The following is an 18,296-nucleotide window of genomic DNA, read 5'->3' on the forward strand; positions in this document are numbered from 1 at the left end:
ATGGGGACAGAGGACATCCCTGCCTTGCCCCTCTATGGAGCCGAAAATATGCCGATCCCCGTCCATTCGTGACCACACTCGCCACTGGGGCCCTATACAACAGCTGCACCCATCTAACATACCCCTCTCCGAACCCAAATCTCCTCAACACCTCCCACAGATAATCCCATTCCACTCTATCAAATGCTTTCTCGGCATCCATCGCCACTACTATCTCCGTTTCACCCTCTGGTGGGGCCATCATCATTACCCCTAACAACCTCCGTATGTTCGTGTTCAGCTGTCTCCCCTTCACAAACCCAGTTTGGTCCTCATGAACCACCCCCGGGACACATTCCTCTATTCTCATTGCCATTACCTTGGCCAGGACCTTGGCATCCACATTGAGGAGGGAAATTGGTCTGTAGGACCCGCATTGTAGCGGATCCTTTTCCTTCTTTAAAAGAAGCGATATCGTTGCTTCTGACATAGTCGGGGGCAGTTGTCCCCTTTCCTTTGCCTCGTTAAAGGTCCTCGTCAGTAGCGGGGCGAGCAAGTCCAAATATTTTCTGTAAAATTCAACTGGGAATCCGTCCGGTCCCGGGGCCTTTCCCGTCTGCATGTTCCTAATTCCTTTCACCACTTCTTCTACCGTGATCTGTGCTCCCAGTCCCACCCTTTCCTGCTCTTCCACCTTGGGAATTTCCAGCCGATCCAAAAAATCCATCATTCTCTCCCTCCCATCCGGGGGTTGAGCTTCATACAATTTTTTATAAAATGTCTTGAACACTTCATTCACTCTCTCCGCTCCCCGCTCCGTCTCTCCATCTTCGTCTCTCACCCCCCCTATTTCCCTCGCTGCTCCCCTTTTCCTAAATTGGTGTGCCAGCAATCTGCTCGCCTTCTCTCCATATTCATACTGTACACCCTGCGCCTTCCTCCATTGTGCCTCTGCAGTGCCTGTGGTCAGCAAGTCAAATTCCACATGCAGCCTTTGCCTTTCCCTATACAGTCCCTCCTCCGGTGCTTCCGCATATTGTCTGTCCACCCTCAAAAGTTCTTGCTGCAACCGCTCCCGTTCCTTACTCTCCTGCTTCCCTTTATGTGTCCTTATTGATATCAGCTCCCCCCTAACCACCGCCTTCAACGCCTCCCAGACCACTCCCACCTGAACCTCCCCATTGTCATTGAGTTCCAAGTACTTTTCAATGCATCCCCTCACCCTTAGGCACACCCCCTCATCCGCCATTAGTCCCATGTCCATTCTCCAGGGTGGACGCCCTCTTGTTTCCTCCCCTATCTCCAAGTCTACCCAGTGTGGGGCATGATCCGAAATGGCTATAGCCGTATATTCCGTTCCCCTCACCCTCGGGATCAATGCCCTACCCAACACAAAAAAGTCTATGCGTGAATAGACTTTATGGACATAGGAGAAAAACGAGAACTCCTTACTCCTAGGTCTACTGAATCTCCACGGGTCCACCCCTCCCATCTGCTCCATAAAATCCTTAAGCACCTTGGCTGCTGCCGGCCTCCTACCAGTCCTGGACTTCGACCTATCCAGCCTTGGTTCCAACACCGTGTTAAAGTCTCCCCCCATTATCAGCTTTCCGGTCTCTAGGTCTGGGATGCGTCCTAGCATTCGCCTCATAAAACTGGCATCGTCCCAGTTCGGGGCATACACGTTTACCAAAACCACCATCTCTCCCTGTAATTTGCCACTCACCATCACGTATCTGCCCCCGTTATCCGCCACTATAGTCTTTGCCTCGAACATTACCCGCTTCCCCACTAATATAGCCACCCCCCTGTTTTTCGCATCCAGCCCCGAATGGAACACCTGCCCTACCCATCCTTTGCGCAACCTAACCTGGTCTATCAGTTTCAGGTGCGTTTCCTGTAACATAACCACATCTGCTTTAAGTTTCTTAAGGTGTGCGAGTACTCGTGCCCTCTTTATCGGCCCGTTAAGCCCCCTCACGTTCCACGTGATCAGCCGAGTTGGGGGGCTTCCCACCCCCCCCCCCCCCCTTGCCGGTTAGCCATCATCTTTTTCCAGCTTCTCACCCAGTTCCCACGCAGCTGTATCTCTCCCAGACGGTGCCCCCCCGCCCATCCTTTCCCGTACCCACTCCCCCCTTTCCCCAGCAGCAGCAACCCAGTAATTCCCCCCTCCCCCCCACCCCGCTAGACCCCCCGCTAGCGTAATTACTCCCCCCATGTTGCTCCCAGAAGTCAGCAAACTCTGGCTGACCTCGGCTTCCCCCCGTGATCACGGCTCGCACCGTGCGACGCCCCCTCCTTCCTGCTTCTCTATTCCCGCCATAATTATCATAGCGCGGGAACCAAGCCCGCGCCTCTCCCTCGGCCCCGCCTCCCATGGCCAACGCCCCATCTCCTCTCCCTCCCCACCTCCCCCCATCACCACCTGTGGGAGAAAGAAAAGTTACCATACCGCAGGATTAAATCATAAAACCCCTCTTCGCCCCCCCCCCCCACTCGTCCCACCACTTTGTCCAAACGTTCATTTTCGTAGTCCAATCATTCCAATTTTTCTTCTACAATAAAAGTCCACGCTTCATCCGCCGTCTCAAAGTAGTGGTGCCTCCCTTGATATGTGACCCACAGTCTTGCCGGTTGCAGCATTCCAAATTTTATCTTCTTTTTGTGAAGTACCGCTTTGGCCCGATTAAAGCTCGCCCTCCTTCTCGCACTCCAATCTTGATAGACGCGGATCACCGCGTTCTCCCATTTACTACACCGAGTTTTCTTCGCCCATCTAAGGACCATTTCTCTATCCTTAAAACGGAGAAATCTCACCACTATGGCTCTGGGAGTTTCTCCTGCTCTCGATCCTCGCACCATAACTCGGTATGCTCCCTCCACCTCCAACGGACCCGTCGGGGCCTCCACTCCCATTAACGAGTGCAGCATCGTGCTCACATATGCCCCGACGTCCGCCCCCTCCACGCCTTCAGGAAGGCCAAGAATCCTCAAGTTGTTCCTCCTTGCGTTGTTTTCCAGTGCCTCCAACCTCTCCACAGATCGTTTCTGGTGTGCCTCCTGTATCTCCGACTTCACCACCAGGCCCTGTATATCGTTCTCATTCTCTGCTGCTTTCGCCTTCACGACTCGAAGCTCCTGCTCCTGGGTCTTTTGTTCCTCTTTCAGCCCTTCAATCGCCTGTAATATCGGGGCCAACAACTCTTTCTTCATTTCCTTTTTTATCTCCTCCACGCAGCGTTTCAAAAACTCTTGTTGTTCAGGGCCCCATATGAAACTGCCACCTTCCGACGCCATCTTGGTTTCTGCTTGCCTTCCTTGCCGTTGTTCCAAAGGATCCGCTGCAATCCGGCCACTTTCCTCTCCTTTTTCCATCCGTGTCCAGGGGGAACACCCTTCTGGTTTACTGCACGGTGTTTTTAGCCGTTAAAATTGCCGTTGGGGCTCCTATCAAGAGCCCAAAAGTCCGTTCCACCGGGAGCTGCCGAAACGTGCGACTCAGCTGGTCATCGCCGCACCCGGAAGCAGTGTTGGGTGTTCTGATGTACAGATGAACCAACACGGTGTATTTGGTACAACGCTGTTTTATTTCAACTTGTTATTTACAGTTCTGTCTTGATACTCTGCACGTGGTGACTCCCTGTGTGTGATGTTAATCAGGTCCTGTCCTTGTCCTGGTCTCCAGATCTACTGGCCACCGGGTGTTGTGTTTCTTCTCTTATACTGTCTCTGTCCTTGTCTATGATTGGTTGTCGTGTTGTGTGTGCTGATTTGTCTGTTGGTGTGTCTATCATGATGTGTGTGTTTGAATATCATGACATCCCCCCTTTTTTACAAAATTATGTGCCTACGTGGTTATAAATACAAATGTGTCGTGAGTGCATCTAAAAGTGTGTGTGCGTGATATTTACAGCAGGTGCATGTGGCGTAACTATATACATGGGGCGATGTCGGGTGTGTCATGCTAACGAGGTTGTACCATGACAAAACAGGAAGACGAAAAACTTTGAAGTGTGGTCCGGTCAAACGATATCTGGAATGATAAAACAGTAACATGTTACAATACAATAGTGTTTCAGCTTTAACGTGTGAACAGTCTCATAAGTCCAATCTAGTAGGTGTGCGACGAATTCGGGCTGACAGTCTCAAGGGTGGGTCGAGAACCACCGGCTGAGGTGCGAGCCTGGCCACGGGTGGCGATGGAAGGGGCATGATCTGTGGCAGCTCCACGAAGTCATCCTCGGGAACCAGTGGAGGACCCGGCATGTGTGCACTGTTCGGTTGCGAGCGTGGAAGGCGGCGAAGGGCTCGCCGATTGTGGCGACGCACTGATCCATCCGGCATGCGTACCAGGAACGAGCGGGGAGCCACACATCGGAGGACTTCGGCAGGTGCTGACCAGCCACCATTTGGCAGATGAATGCGGACTTTATCCCCGGAGGACAGGGGGGGAAGATCAGTCGCCCTTGTATCGTACAGACTCTTCTGGCGATCACGCTGCAGTTGCATCTTGTGCAGTACCTTAGCATGGTCCGTTGTTGGTGTCAGGATGGAAGGCACAGTTGTCCTGAGGGTGCGACCCATCAGTAGCTGTGCTGGCGAGAGACCCGTGGGTAGCGGGGCCGATCGATAGGCCAGCAGGGCGAGGTGAAAGTCCGATCCGGCAGCAGCAGCCTTGCAGAGGAGCCGCTTGGCAATGTGAACGCCCTTTTCCGCCTTTCCATTTGACTGTGGATGTAGAGGGCTGGATGTTACGTGTGTGAAACCATATGATGCGGCAAAGGACGACCACTCACGGCTGGCGAAACAGGGCCCATTGTCCGACATGACAGTCATCGGAATGCAGTGGCGAGCAAAGGTGTCCTTGCAGGCCCTGATGACTGCAGACGACGTCAGATCGTGTAGGGGTATGACTTCTGGGTAATTGGAGAAGTAGTCTATGATGATAATATAGTCCATGCCAAGCGCGTGAAATAGATCGACACCCACCTTCGCCCAGGGGGACGTCACCAGCTCATGGGGCAGAAGCGTCTCAGGAGGTTGCGTGGCTGAAACCTCTGGCAGGTTGTGCAATTGAGTACCATGTTGGCAATATCGTCATTAATGCCCAGCCAGTATACCGCCTCTCGGGCCCTCCGTCTGCACTTCTCGACTCCCAAGTGGCCTTTGTGTATTTGATTGAGAATCATCTGCCGCATACTGTGCGGAATGACGATCCTGTCTAGCTTCAGAAGGATCCCATCAATGGTGGTTAGGTCATCTCGCACATTATAGAACGGCACTGCCCTTTGAGCCAACCTTCCGTCATGTGGCGCATCACTCGCTGTAGAAGGGGGTCGGCCGCTGTCTCTGCGCGTATGCGGGCCAGACTGGGGTCGTTAGCCGGCAGATTTGCTGCTGTCAAAGCCACGTGTGCCTCAACTTGACATACGAACCCCTCCGCATCTGGTGGTGTACTCACTGCTCTGGATAGGGTATCCGCCACGATGAGGTCCTTCCCTGGAGTGTAGATCAGTTGGAAATCATGCCTCCTGAGTTTAAGTAAGATGTGCTGGAGGCGAGGGGTCATGTCGTTCAGGTCCTTGTTTATTATGTTGACCAGGGGGCGGTGGTCAGTTTCGACCGTGAATCGTGGAAGACCATACACATAATCGTGGAACTTGTCCAAACCAGTTAGCAAGCCCAGGCATTCTTTTTCAATTTGCGCGTAGCGCTGTTCCGTAGGGGTCACGGCCCGTGATGCATAGGCAACCGGGGCCCATGACGACGTGTTATCTTTCTGCAGGAGCACTGCTCCAATACCAGATTGGCTGGCATCAGTTGAGATTTTGGTGGGACGAGATGTGTCGAAGAACGGCAACACTGGTGCCGTGGCCAGTTTGTGTTTGAGCTTCTCCCATTCCAGCTGGTGTGTATGTTGCCACTGGAACTCTGTAGATTTCTTTACGAGATGGCGCAGAGCCGTTGTGTGGGAAGCAAGGTTGGGAATGAATTTCCCGAGGAAGTTGACCATGCCCAGGAATCGTAGTACAGCTTTCTTGTCGGCCGGCCGCGGCATGCTGTGATGGCGCTTACCTTGTCCGCGTCGGGACGGACCCCTGATTGGGAGATGTGGTCCCCCAGGAACTTCAATTCGGTCTGGCCAAAGGCACACTTGGCGCGGTTGAGGCGCAGGCCATTGTTTCGTATGCGGGCGAAAACGCGTTGGAGACGATGTATGTGCTCCTGCGGAGTGGTGGACCAGATGATGATATCGTCCACATATACGCGTACCCCTTCGATGCCTTCCATCATCTGCTCCATTATTCTGTGGAAGACCTCGGATGCCGAGATGATGCCAAATGGCATCCGGTTGTAGCAGAATCTGCCGAAAGGGGTGTTAAAAGTACATAGCTTTCGGCTGGACGGGTCCAGTTGGATCTGCCAAAATCCTTTAGAGGCATCCAGTTTGGTGAATATTTTGGCTTGGGCCATCTCACTGGTGATTTCCTCTCGTTTAGGTATGGGATAGTGTTCCCGCATAATGTTATTATTTAGGTCTTTAGGGTCTATACAGATGCGGAGCTCGCCAGAGGGCTTCTTGACACACACCATGGAGCTGACCCATGGCGTGGGCTCCGTGACCCTGGATAGGACCCCTTGGTCCTGGAGATCCTCCAGCTGCAACTTGAGGCGGTCTTTAAGTGGCGCAGGAACCCTGCGAGGTGCGTGAACGACCGGGATGGCGTCCGGTTTGAGGCGAATTTTGTATGTGTATGGCAGTGTCCCCATGCCTTCAAATACCTCCTGGTTGTGAGCAAGGAGGGATTGGAGATTTGCGTTGAAGTCAGCATCCAGGAAGTCGGATGTGTCGTCTGGAGAGACATAATTCGCTGTACAAGGTGAAGAGCCTTGCATGCCTGTGCGCCCAGCAAGGAATCTTTCGATGAGCCAACAATTTCAAAGGGGAGTGTGGCCATGCGCGTTTTGTGTGTCACCTGGAGCTGGCAAGATCCCATGGCCGGGATGACGTTCCCGTTATAGTCAACCATCTTGCACCGGGATGGCTGGATAGGTGGTTTGACCTTCATGGCATGGAATGCTGAATATGCTATGAGGTTGGCGGATGCGCCAGTGTCCAGGCGGAAAGTGATCTGCGATCGGTTGACCGTCAGGGTGGCACTCCATTCATCGGCCGGATTGATGGTGTTGACCCTGTTCACATCAATGACCGCAACCCGGAAGGCATCTTGGTCATCTGTGTCATTTGGCTGGATGTCCTGATGTACAGGCTGGACGGTCCTGACGTGTCTGCGAGGTTGTCGGAGATCTGTAGGATCCATCGGTTGAACCGCTCGACAGTAGGCAGCGTAGTGGTCCATCTTGCCACATCGTAGGCATTGTCGGTTTTTAGCAGGACATTGCCCTTTTAAATGTACAGCTCCACAGTTGCCGCACGTCATGATGTCACGGCGTTTGTTACGCCACTGCGCATGCGCAGTTCAGTCTTGCATCGGGCGCGCCTGCGCAGTGCGTCCCTCGATGTTGCCGTTGGTTTTGGCGCGCACAAGCGTGGGAGACCGCAAAAAGCGTGGGAAACGGCTGCCCTCGTCCGGGTCGCGGGCCGGGAGATAATCAATTGCCTGGATGCGTTCGGCCTCGTGGGCGGCCTGGCTTGCCAATTCGACGGCTAGGGACCCCCTCTGTGCCGACTCGGTCGCCTGAAATTGGGCAAAACGGCTGGTTGCATTTTCATGGAGGACACAAGCTTCCACCGCAGACGCTAAGGTCAGGCCTTTAATTTTAAGAAGCTGCTGGCGTAGGCCACTGGAGGCAACGCCAAAAACAATCTGGTCCCTGATCATGGACTCTGAGGTGTTTCCGTAACCGCAGGACTGCGCGAATATGCGGAGGTGCGTCAGAAAGGGTTGAAAGAGCTCATCCTTACCTTGCAGGCGTTGCTGAAAGATATACCTTTCAAAACTTTCATTCACTTCAACGATAAAGTGCTGGTCTAGCTTGAGGAGGACCGTGTCATACTTGGATTGGTTCTCGCCTTCCGTGAACACCAGTGAGTTGAATACATCGATGGTGTGCTGACCTGCGGTGGTGAGGAGCATCGCAATCTTTGTTTCGTCCGAGGCACTCTGTTTCTCGTTGGCTCGCACGTACAGTTCAAATCGCTGCTTGAAAAGCTTCCAATTGGTGCCAAGGTTCCCAGCGACTTGCAACGGCTGCGTTTTGTTGGTGATGTCCATATCTCAGGATGGCAGGTTTGCCGGCAGGTATCGATCCACTCCTGTACCATGTAGTGTTGGGTGTTCTGATGTACAGATGAACCAACACGGTGTATTTGGTACAACGCTGTTTTATTTCAACTTGTTATTTACAGTTCTGTCTTGATACTCTGCACGTGGTGACTCCCTATGTGTGATGTTAATCAGGTCATGTCCTTGTCCTGGTCTCCAGATCTACTGGCCACCAGGTGTTGTGTTTCTTCTCTTATACTGTCTCTGTCCTTGTCTATGATTGGTTGTCGTGTTGTGTGTGCTGATTTGTCTGTTGGTGTGTCTATCATGATGTGTGTGTTTGAATATCATGACATAGGTGTACTCTAGAATTGATTTCTTTGTGGTGAGTCGAGTGGTTCTGATGGGAGTAGTGGGGGCGGAGTATGCAGATTACCTCGTTCAACGCACAGGGATAGGAGGAGGAGGGAGGAGCATGGACTGTTGCTGGACGGGATAGTTGAGGTGGAGAGGAGGTACTTGGGCCTGCCACTAAGGAGTTGTTGGTGGAGAGGAAGAGGTTGCAGGGGCAGTTTGATAGGTTGACGATGGGAAAGGCAGTGAGGCAATTACGGAGGGCGAAGTGGGTGCAGTACGAGTATGGAGAGAAGGCAAGCCATGAGACTATTGGAGATGTTTGGGGCCCTCTCCGAGTATAAGCTAAATGTGAGGTGTTTCCGGTGAATGCGGCAGGGCGGGAGGCCAATTTGGAGGTGTTGCTTTTCAAGGCAACTCGGGTAAAGGTTTAGGTATTTGGGGATTCTGGTGACGAGGGAATGGGCTACAAAGCACAGGTGGAATTTGACAACATTACTGGATGAGATTGGGGCGATTTTAGGATACATTACTTATGACGGTGGATGAATGTGCAGCCAAGGTTCCTGTTTGTTTTCCAGACCCTCCCGATCTTTCTCTCCAAGACCTTCTTCTGGAAGCTGGAGACAGTGATCACAGAGGTCATATGGGCAGGGAAGGTGCTGAGGGTAAAGAGGGCTCTGTTACAGAGGCAGAGACAGGGGTTAGCGCTACGGAACCTGCTGTACTATTATTGTGGAGAATATATGTGGAGAAGGTCAGGCGTGGGAGGCGGGGGGGGGGGGGGGGTGGAGTGGGTCAAGGTGGAGAAGAGTCCTGTAGTAGATCCAGTCTGAGGGGCTATGGTGGCAGTTCTGCTGTTGTTAGCCCTGGGGAAGTATATGGGGAGCCCGGTGGTGCAGTTGATGGTCAGGGTGTGGAATCAGCTGAGGGAACATTTTAAGTTGGAGGGATGTCAGTGTTGACGCCGCTGTGTGCGGACCATAGGTTCAAACCAGGGGAGATGGATGGGATGTATAGGAAATGGAGGGAGGCGATGCTGGAGAGGGTTAGGGAAGTTTGTGGGTCTGGATGAGTTGCGGGAGAGGTTTGAGTTGCCAAGGGTAAGTGAGTTTAGATATATGCAGATGGGGATTTTTACGTGAAAAGAGTGGAGGGTGTTTCCCAGGTTGCTGGAGTACACTTTATTGGAGCAACTGCTGCTCCCAGATGATTTGGGGGAGGGTAGGATTGGAGATATATATGGGTGGTTGGGGCAGGCAAGTAATGAGGATCAAGAACAAATGGGAGGAGGAGCTGGGGAAAATAGACTGGGGCTGTGATGGGAGATGATGAGCAGGGTGAATTCAACCTCCTCCTGTGCAAGGATGAGCTTGATCAGTTCAAGGTGGTGGTGCATGGGATACATACGACTCAGGCGAGGATGAGTGGGTTCTTCCAAGGGGTGGCCGATGGGTGCGAGAGGTGTGGGTGGGGGCCAGCGAATCACGTGCACATGTTTCTGGGGTTGCGAGAAGCTGGAGAGATACTGGGGGAAGAGTGTTTGGGGCACTATCTAAGATAGTGGGGGTGGAGGTCAGGCCTGACCCAATGGTGGCGATTTTTGGGGTGTAGGAAGTGCCGGAGCTTCTGGAGAGGAAGAGGGCCGACATTGTGGTCTTTGCCTCTCTAAATGTCCGCTAAAGATCCTGTTAAATTAGAGGTTGGATACGCTGCTGGGGGTGAGCGCCTGACTGGGGGACTTGGATGGCTTTCTCCGGTTGAGGGGCTCAGCGGAGGGTTTTGAGATGTGGTGGGGGTTGTTCTTGATGCTTTTTGAGGAACTGTTTGTTCCGGGGGTGGGAAGGGGGGGTGATAAAAAAACTTGCATAAACTGTGGACTATGATTCTGTGGAGTTTGTATTGTATTTGTTGCTGTAATTTTTACACATGTTTGTATAAAGAACATATTTTAAAACTGACTGTTGCTTGACTAGTCTGTGGAACAGCTCTGCTAATTTTGGCACAAGGCCCCATATGTTAGTAAGGAGGACTTTGCAGGGTCAACAGAGCTGACTTTGCTGTTGTTGTTTCGGGTTCATAGATCGATGCTGGGCGGTCCATCTAATTTAATTTCTTTGTGACTTCTCATCAGTTTGCTACAACTCAGTGGTTTACTAGGCCGTAGGGCATTTAACAGTAAACCACATTGCTGTGGTTTTGGAGTCACACAAGACCAGACAGAAGATTTCCATCCCTAAAGGACTTTAGTAAATCACATGGGTTCTTATGATATTCATCATTAGACTGCTTGATGCACGATCAATTACACAAAGACGAGGGTAGGATGTAATCGAGGCTTTATTACACTGAGATGTGTAGCCTCCTACAGCAGCTGACGAAATGGCTGCTGTACTGGGAGCACACATATTTATACTCCGTCTACTGGGCGGAGCCAGCAGGCAGGGATCTACCCCCGTACCTGTAGTACAGGGGCCTTATCGTAAAGCACCTATCAACATCCTATATATACAATATATACATCAGTGGTGACTACCACACTGCTGTCATGGGATTCGAACCTGGGCCCGCAGAGCATTCCCCTGGGCCTCTGTATTGCTAGTGAAATACCACAACGCCACTACCTCCCCTTATGTATGGTTGCTGAATTTACAGATAGATAAGAAAGTAAGTTTCATTCAGGATTTACCAGCTATTCAAGCTGGCAGGAAATTCCGGTCCAACACCGGCACACGGGTTTCCCGGCCATTAGGAGTGCTGTCACTGGAAATTCCTGTTGAAAACGGCGTGGTCGGTAGAACCTGCTGGCGGGCTGCCTCTGCTGCCGAAAAACATGCGGCGGAGTGGTTTGTAAAGACTGCCCAAGGAGGCTGCAAAGAGACATAGGTAGGCAAAAAATTTAGCAGATAGAGTGTAACGTGGGAAAAGGTGAACATGTCCACTTTGGAAGGATAGAAAAGCAGCCGATTATTTAAATTGGCAAAAGATTACAGACTTCTGAGGTGCAGAGGGATCAGGGTGGCCTGGTGTGTGCAGGTATAGCAAGTGATTCGGAGCAAAAGTGGAATGTTGCCCACTTGTTGAGAAGGGAACAGGAAAGTAGGAATGTTTTGCAACAGTTGGTGAAACCACATATAGAATAATGATAATAATAATCTTTATTAGTGTCACAAGCAGGCTTACATTAACACTGCAATGAAGTTACTGTGAAAATCCCCTAGTCGCCACTGAGAGAGAATTCAGAATGTCCAATTCACTTAATAAGCATGTCTTTTGGGACTTGTGGGAGGAAACCGAAGCACCCGGAGGAAACCCACGCAAACACAGGGAGAACGTGCAGACTCCGCACAGACAGTGACCTAATCCGGGAAGCGAACTCGGGTCCCTGGTGCTGTGAAGCAACAGTGCTAACCACTGTGCTACCGTGCCGCCCAGTTTTGAAATGAAAATTCTCCTTATTTAAGGAAGTATATAAATGCATTGGAAGCAGTTCAGAGAAGGTTCCTCAATTGATACCGGGATAGGGATTGTCTTGCAAGACAAGTTTAGACAGGCTAGTCCTGGTATCCATTGGAGTTTATAAGATTGATAAGTGATCTTATTGGAACATAAAGATCCTGGGGGAATTTCAACTTTGGTTTAAAAGAAAGGCACAATGCATTGTTCAGTTTCAGTGTGACAGCTTGTTAGGATGCAACGTTGGTATCAGATTGTGCACGTGCAGAGTTTGATTTCAGCCTGATCGTCAGACACCAGTATTGAGCAGAGGCCGAGATTCCAAATTGCTCACATGTTTTCTCCCATATTCCTGCTACAATGCCAGCTCTCTGGAAATTTCTCGGGTTATCAAGGCAGTCCTGTAAGGGGCAAATCCTCTGCCCTCTCATTACAATTAAATAATGCTGGGGTGGGGGTGGTGGGAGTTGGTAGTCCCAGATGTGAAGACACCCTTCACTGGGACTTCCCACAACCCAAGGTCTATCAGGACCTTGACTAAGTACCAATGGTTGGTATGCCAAACCAGCAAGGGTTAGAATGAATTTTTCTTGTGTAATTGAATGGAGACCACCTCCCTTGCACACGGACCGGGGGAACACCACTTGAGGACTTTGGGGAGTGCTTGGTAATTTTTCCATTTCAGCTCCCCCCTCGCTCGAAAAGGCAGACATGCACTAGATTTTCCAGCTGCATAGTGCCTGTAACTACAGAAACTGATCATCCCCTCCAAATTAGATGGCCTCACACTTACCCCATAAGGTGCCAGGACACCAACTGATTATCAGAGGCTAGGGTCGTCCTCATTTCAAAAGGAAAAGGAAAATCAACAGCTCTCCTCAGCTGGCAACATTCCAGCTGTGCTCTTGGCCAGGAGGTTGTACAGAATGAGCATCAGGAAAGCAATACATTAAAAATCCCCCAGTAAAAAAGTGAATTTTGTAATGATCTCAGCATTTTTACCCACTGTTTACTCACTGTATCTAACTTACATTTCAGATCCATTTTCTGATCCGGTACTTGAAATTGAACCATCTGACAGAATATTTGAAGGAGATAATCTCACCATTCAATGCATAGTTAATTTTACACCTTTGTTCCTTGGTGTACAACCAGAAATACTGATTGTGAAGGATGCAACTCCAATAACCACAAATTACAATGCTACTACTGCAGTATTTACTACAACAGCAGCTCTAAATGATACTGGAGAATACGAGTGCATGGTAAAGTGGAAGGAGGCAATGAAAATGACAAAAAGACAAGTGATTGTGAAAGGTAAGACTGATATTTACTTGATTTGGAAAATACACAGGCCAATAAAGGTTGAGCAATGTTGTTGGTGTGAGGAACCAAAGCCGGTAGCGGAGTTGGGTTTGCAGACAGTGATGCATGTTTAGGAACGTAGGGCTTGGGAACGGCAGGAGGCCATTCAGTCCTTAGAGTTTACTTGAGGCTTCTCTTGCTCTCAGGATTCCAACAAAACCACATCAGTGCAGTAAAAAAAGGCCTCAATTTTTCTGTATGGCCAAAATATTCCGAAACATCACTTCCTCTTTTGCTAATCACCAACCACAGCGTTTGAGCCCCACGGAGAGTTTTGTTGTTATTGACAACTTCTGAAGAATATTTATAATGGGAACAAAACCTGGAGTAAAAAGCTGCAGTGGGCAATGGGGGAGACTTTCCTCTCCCAGGCAACTGTGTAGTTCTCAATTCACAAGTAGAGTGAAGGGGACTGGTCCAGGAACCCATTACATTGCGCGATTGCAAGATTTAGCACCAATTCTTTATTCCAGCTAGTGTAAAGTGAGAAGGGGCTTCCCAACTCCCAGCCTCATTCCCCCCACCTGCATGTTTCTCGACAGCGCTCTGTTCACTGGCGGCGGGATCTTCTATTCCTGCTGCCTGTCAATGGCGTTTCCCATTGAAGCCACCCCATGCCACCGGGAAACCTGCAGGCAGGAGTGGGCTGCCAGTGGGATAAGGGAATCCCGAAGGTGGGAGAATTCTGGCCTATGTCCGAAGAATCAAAGATTTGGGACTTGACCGAAGGGGATTTTCACAGTAACTTCATTGCTGTGTTAATGTAAGCCTACTTGAAGGGCAGCACGGTGGCGCAGTGGTTAGCATTGCTGTCTCACAGCGCGAGATCCCAGGTTCGATCCCAGATCTGGGTCACTGTCCGTGTGGAGTTTGCACATTCTCCCCGTGTTTGTGTGGGTTTCGCCCCACAACCCAAAGAGGTGCAGGGTAGGTGGATTGGCCACGCTAAATTGCCCCTTAATTGGAAAAAATGAATTGGGTACTCTAAATTTTTTTTTTTTTAAATGTAAGCCTACTTGTGACACTAATAAATATTAAAATTAAAGACCCCTGTAGACTGAATGATTTGCTGTGCCCCAAGGCCCAGACTCTAGACTGCTTCAAAATTCCTCATAATTTTAGGAATTTCTGCCTCCAATTTGGCCACTTACCTTTAAGCAACTGTATCCCTTTTTAAATTGCAGCTGGTGCGTGATTTTGCCCATTAGGTTAGTTTCTTCCTGAAGGTCCAAACTGCATAAGCAGCTCTGAATAATTATGCGCAAAGACAGGCACTACAATATTGGCTAACATTGCATTGGTCATGCTACCTTGGGCCATGAATCTGGCCCTTACAATACTCAACAAAGACAAAAGCAAATTACTGCGGATGCTGGAATCTGAAACCAAAAGAGAAAATGCTGGAAAATCTCAGCAGGTCTGGCAGCATCTGTTAGGAGAGTAAAGAGCCAACGTTTCAAGTCGGGTGACCCTTTGTCAAAGCTTTGACAAAGGGTCATCTGGACTTGAAATGTTAGCTCTTTTCTCGACAATGATATACTTGTGTGACGGAATCTGTTTTTCTTTCATAACAGTGCCAGTTTCTGAACCAACTTTAAAGTCAACGCGCACTGGTGATAATGCGGTGGAAGGTGATACTTTGGATCTTTCGTGTGCTGTGTTGAAGGGATCTTATCCAATAACTTACAAGTTTTACAAAGTTACAACAGACGGAGCTTTATATCAAAAAACATTAAATGCTACTAAAGCAGTGTATAGTATTACCTCAGTTAACAGTGAACACCATGGAACGTATTCCTGTGAGGCATCAAACACTGTAAATCAAAGAAATCAAACAAAAAGGAGTCAATATGTTACCATAACTGTAAAAGGTAAGGTCAATGGATCAGTTTTTTTGCAGTAACGTCCAGTGTGGAAGTGTACCAGAAATCTTGGTGCAGTAATGGCTGGTTAAACAATTGCTTGGTAATGCAGAAATTGCCGACGGCCATACTAGTCTGAAAATGCCCGATCTCGTCTGAAGCTAAGCAGGCTCAGACCTGGTTAGAACTTGCTGAAAAGAGAGAAATTATGCAGAAGCGTTTTGTCATGCACTCGTCAGGACAAACACAAAAATGCCAAATTTCAAAGAATCTCAGCCATTTATACTACCGCAGAAAAGCATGCTGATTGGTTGGCAAGTGGGCTGATTGGCTGAGGTGTTGCCACGGAGAAAGCACCAGGAACTCGTGTAGCTAACAGCTGCACTAACAACTATTTAAGATCATCAGTTGAGTTCATAAAATGGGTAATTTACGCTAGCTGGAGTCAACATTCATTCATTTGCAGGGACCCATTTTCTGAAAGCAAAAGGAATATGTTCAAGCCATTTTTTAATTGCCAAGCTTAGGGTGCTGAGAGTTCTGCCTTGCTTTCTCCATGACAATGCCTCAGCCAATCAAATAAAAGCAAAATACTGCAGCTGCTGGAAAGCTGAAATAAAAACAGAAAATACTGGATAAACTCAGCAGGTCAGGCAGCATCGGTGGGGAGAGAAACAGTTAACGTTTTGAGTCTGTATGAGTCATGAAATGTTAAGTCTGTTTCTTCCATCGGGCAGCATGTGGCGCAGTGGTTAGCACTGGGACTACGGCGCTGAGAACACGGGTTCGAATCCTGGCCCTGACGACTGTCCGTGTGGAGTTTGCACATTCTCCCCTTGTCTGCATGGGTTTCACCCCCACGACCCAAAGATGTGCAGGTTAGGTGGATTGGGCACGCTAAATTGCCCCTTAATTGGAAAGAAAATAATTGGGTACTCTAAAAAAAAATTTTTTTTAACAGTTTCTTCCACAAAAGTGCCATAGAATTCCTACAGTGCAGAACGAGGCCATTCGGCCCATCGAGTCTGCATCCACCCTCCAAAAGAGCATTCTACCTAGGCCCAATCCCTCCCCTACCTCTGTAACGCCATGCATTGATCACTGATCCACCTAACCTGCATATCTTTCTCTCCTGGCAGATGCTGCCAGGCCTGCAGAGTTTATCCAGCAATTTCTGTTTTTACCACAACAAATCAGAGTCGGGCAGCCTGGTGGTCTAGTGGTTAGCCCTGCTGCCTCATGGCGCTGAGGTCCCAGGTTCGATCCCGGCTCTGGGTCACTGTCCGTGTGGAGTTTGCACATTCTCCCCGTGTCTGCGTGGGGATCACCCCCACAATCCAAAAATGTGCAGAGTAGGTGGATTGGCCATGTTAAATTGCCCCTTCATTGGAAAAAATAATTGGGTAATCTAAATTTATTTTAAAAAACAAATCAGAGTCGCCTGCCAGCCAATCTTTTGCCCTTTTCAATGGCTGGTTATGAGCTGATGGTAAAAGAACAGTGTTACGTTGACAAACATTGGATAATTCTTTGGGGCAGCAGAAAGCAATACCAATATTTTCTCCCTATTCCAAAGCACTCAACAAAGTGCAGTAAGGGAGCCGAGAGTTCAGCATTGCTTTCTCCATGACAACGCCTCAGCCAATCAAATAAAAGCAAAATACTGCAGATTCACACTCTCACCGTTTCTGCGTGGGTCTCACCCCCACAAACCAAAGATGTGCAGGTCAGGTAGATTGGCCACACTAAATTGCTCCTTAATTGAAAAAAAAATAATTGGGTACTCGAGATTTAAAAAAAAACAATACTCAAGAAACTCAACACAATCCAGGACAAAAGAGACCGTTTGATTGCTACCCATTTCCACATTCAATTCCTCCACCACAGCAGCAGACGTGTGTACCATCTACAAGATGCCTTCAGGAACTCACCAAGGTTCCTTAGGCAGCACCTTCCAAACCCACAACAACTACCATCTAGAAGGACAAGAGCAGTAGATACCTGGGAACCCCACCACCTGGAGGTTCCCCTCCAAGTCACTCACCACCTGACTTGAAAGTGTCTTGCTGTCCCTTCACTGTCACTGGGTCAAAATCCTGGAATTCCCTCCCTAACTGCATTGAGGATGCACCTATTCTTCAGGGACTGCAGCGATTTAAGGAGGCAGTTCACCACCACCTCGTAAAGTGCAACTAGAGATGGGCAATAAATGCTGGCCCAGCCAGTGATGCCCACATTCTGTAAATGAATATTTTTAAAAAGAGACAAAGTGAAACAATGCTAGTGTTCCGTCCTCTCTTAGAGCTTTATTTATCCTAGAGTACTGTTTACATTGGGACAAATGAAGCGATGGTGCAATGTTTGAAAAAGGCTCCCTGACACTCAAAAGGAACTGTTACAAAGGAGAAAATTGTCTAGTCAGCGCAATGTAGAGGCCAGTGAAAAATTCTAGTAGGTAAATGTTTATGGACTGGAATTTCCTGGATTGTACTTGCACTCACATTCCAAACCCACAACAACTACCATCTAGAAGGACAAGAGCAGTAGATACCTGGGAACCCCACCACCTGGAGGTGAAATGTTGAAATGTTTGCCAGTTCCTATGGTACAATATAAATGAACAACAGAGAATTGCCATGAATAAATCTTCGAAGCGCCATAAAACATTGAGGCAATCTGCAGGAGTTAACGATATTTTGATGTCAAACCAACAGTTACATGCAAATTTACTGAACCATACACCATAATTAGGCCAAAGATTGCCAGGAAATTCTGAGCCCATGTATTCACATTCCGGCATCCCGATATCTAAAGCAAAATACAAATGAATAGCCCCATTTCTAGTATCATAAATAATGATGCCTACTATTAGTAATCATGGAGAAAGTTAAAGCTGTTAGAATTCAGTCTATTGACAGTAACTGTTGGCACATTTACTTCATGGGGTGCACTTTTATACCAGCTGATGTTAAGAGTATCTATTTTGACTTTTAAAGATAATTCAATATTCAAAGGAATTCAAATGTACAAGGAGTTTTGTATTCTATTG

General features: G+C 49.0%; 2 protein-coding genes across 8 annotated transcripts in view; one reads left to right on the forward strand and one right to left on the reverse strand.

The window, feature by feature from the left end:
* polg2 (polymerase (DNA directed), gamma 2, accessory subunit) overlaps nt 1–18,296 on the reverse strand; it is a 217,192-nt gene that overhangs the window by 43,595 nt on the left and 155,301 nt on the right. For all 4 annotated transcript variants that reach the window (XM_072483694.1, XM_072483691.1, XM_072483690.1 and 1 more), the window contains one exon: nt 15,150–15,199. In XM_072483694.1, the coding sequence (XP_072339795.1) occupies nt 15,150–15,199 (50 nt within the window). The remainder of the gene's footprint in view (nt 1–15,149; nt 15,200–18,296) is intronic.
* The window catches only part of LOC140395656 (platelet endothelial cell adhesion molecule-like), a 128,785-nt gene that overhangs the window by 29,625 nt on the left and 80,864 nt on the right, over nt 1–18,296 (forward strand). For all 4 annotated transcript variants that reach the window (XM_072483684.1, XM_072483686.1, XM_072483687.1 and 1 more), the window contains exons 5-6: nt 13,059–13,337; nt 14,960–15,256. In XM_072483684.1, coding sequence (XP_072339785.1) covers nt 13,059–13,337; nt 14,960–15,256 — 576 coding nt within the window. The remainder of the gene's footprint in view (nt 1–13,058; nt 13,338–14,959; nt 15,257–18,296) is intronic.

This window comes from Scyliorhinus torazame, chromosome 18 (assembly GCF_047496885.1).
Source record: "Scyliorhinus torazame isolate Kashiwa2021f chromosome 18, sScyTor2.1, whole genome shotgun sequence".
Classification (NCBI taxonomy): domain Eukaryota; kingdom Metazoa; phylum Chordata; class Chondrichthyes; order Carcharhiniformes; family Scyliorhinidae; genus Scyliorhinus; species Scyliorhinus torazame.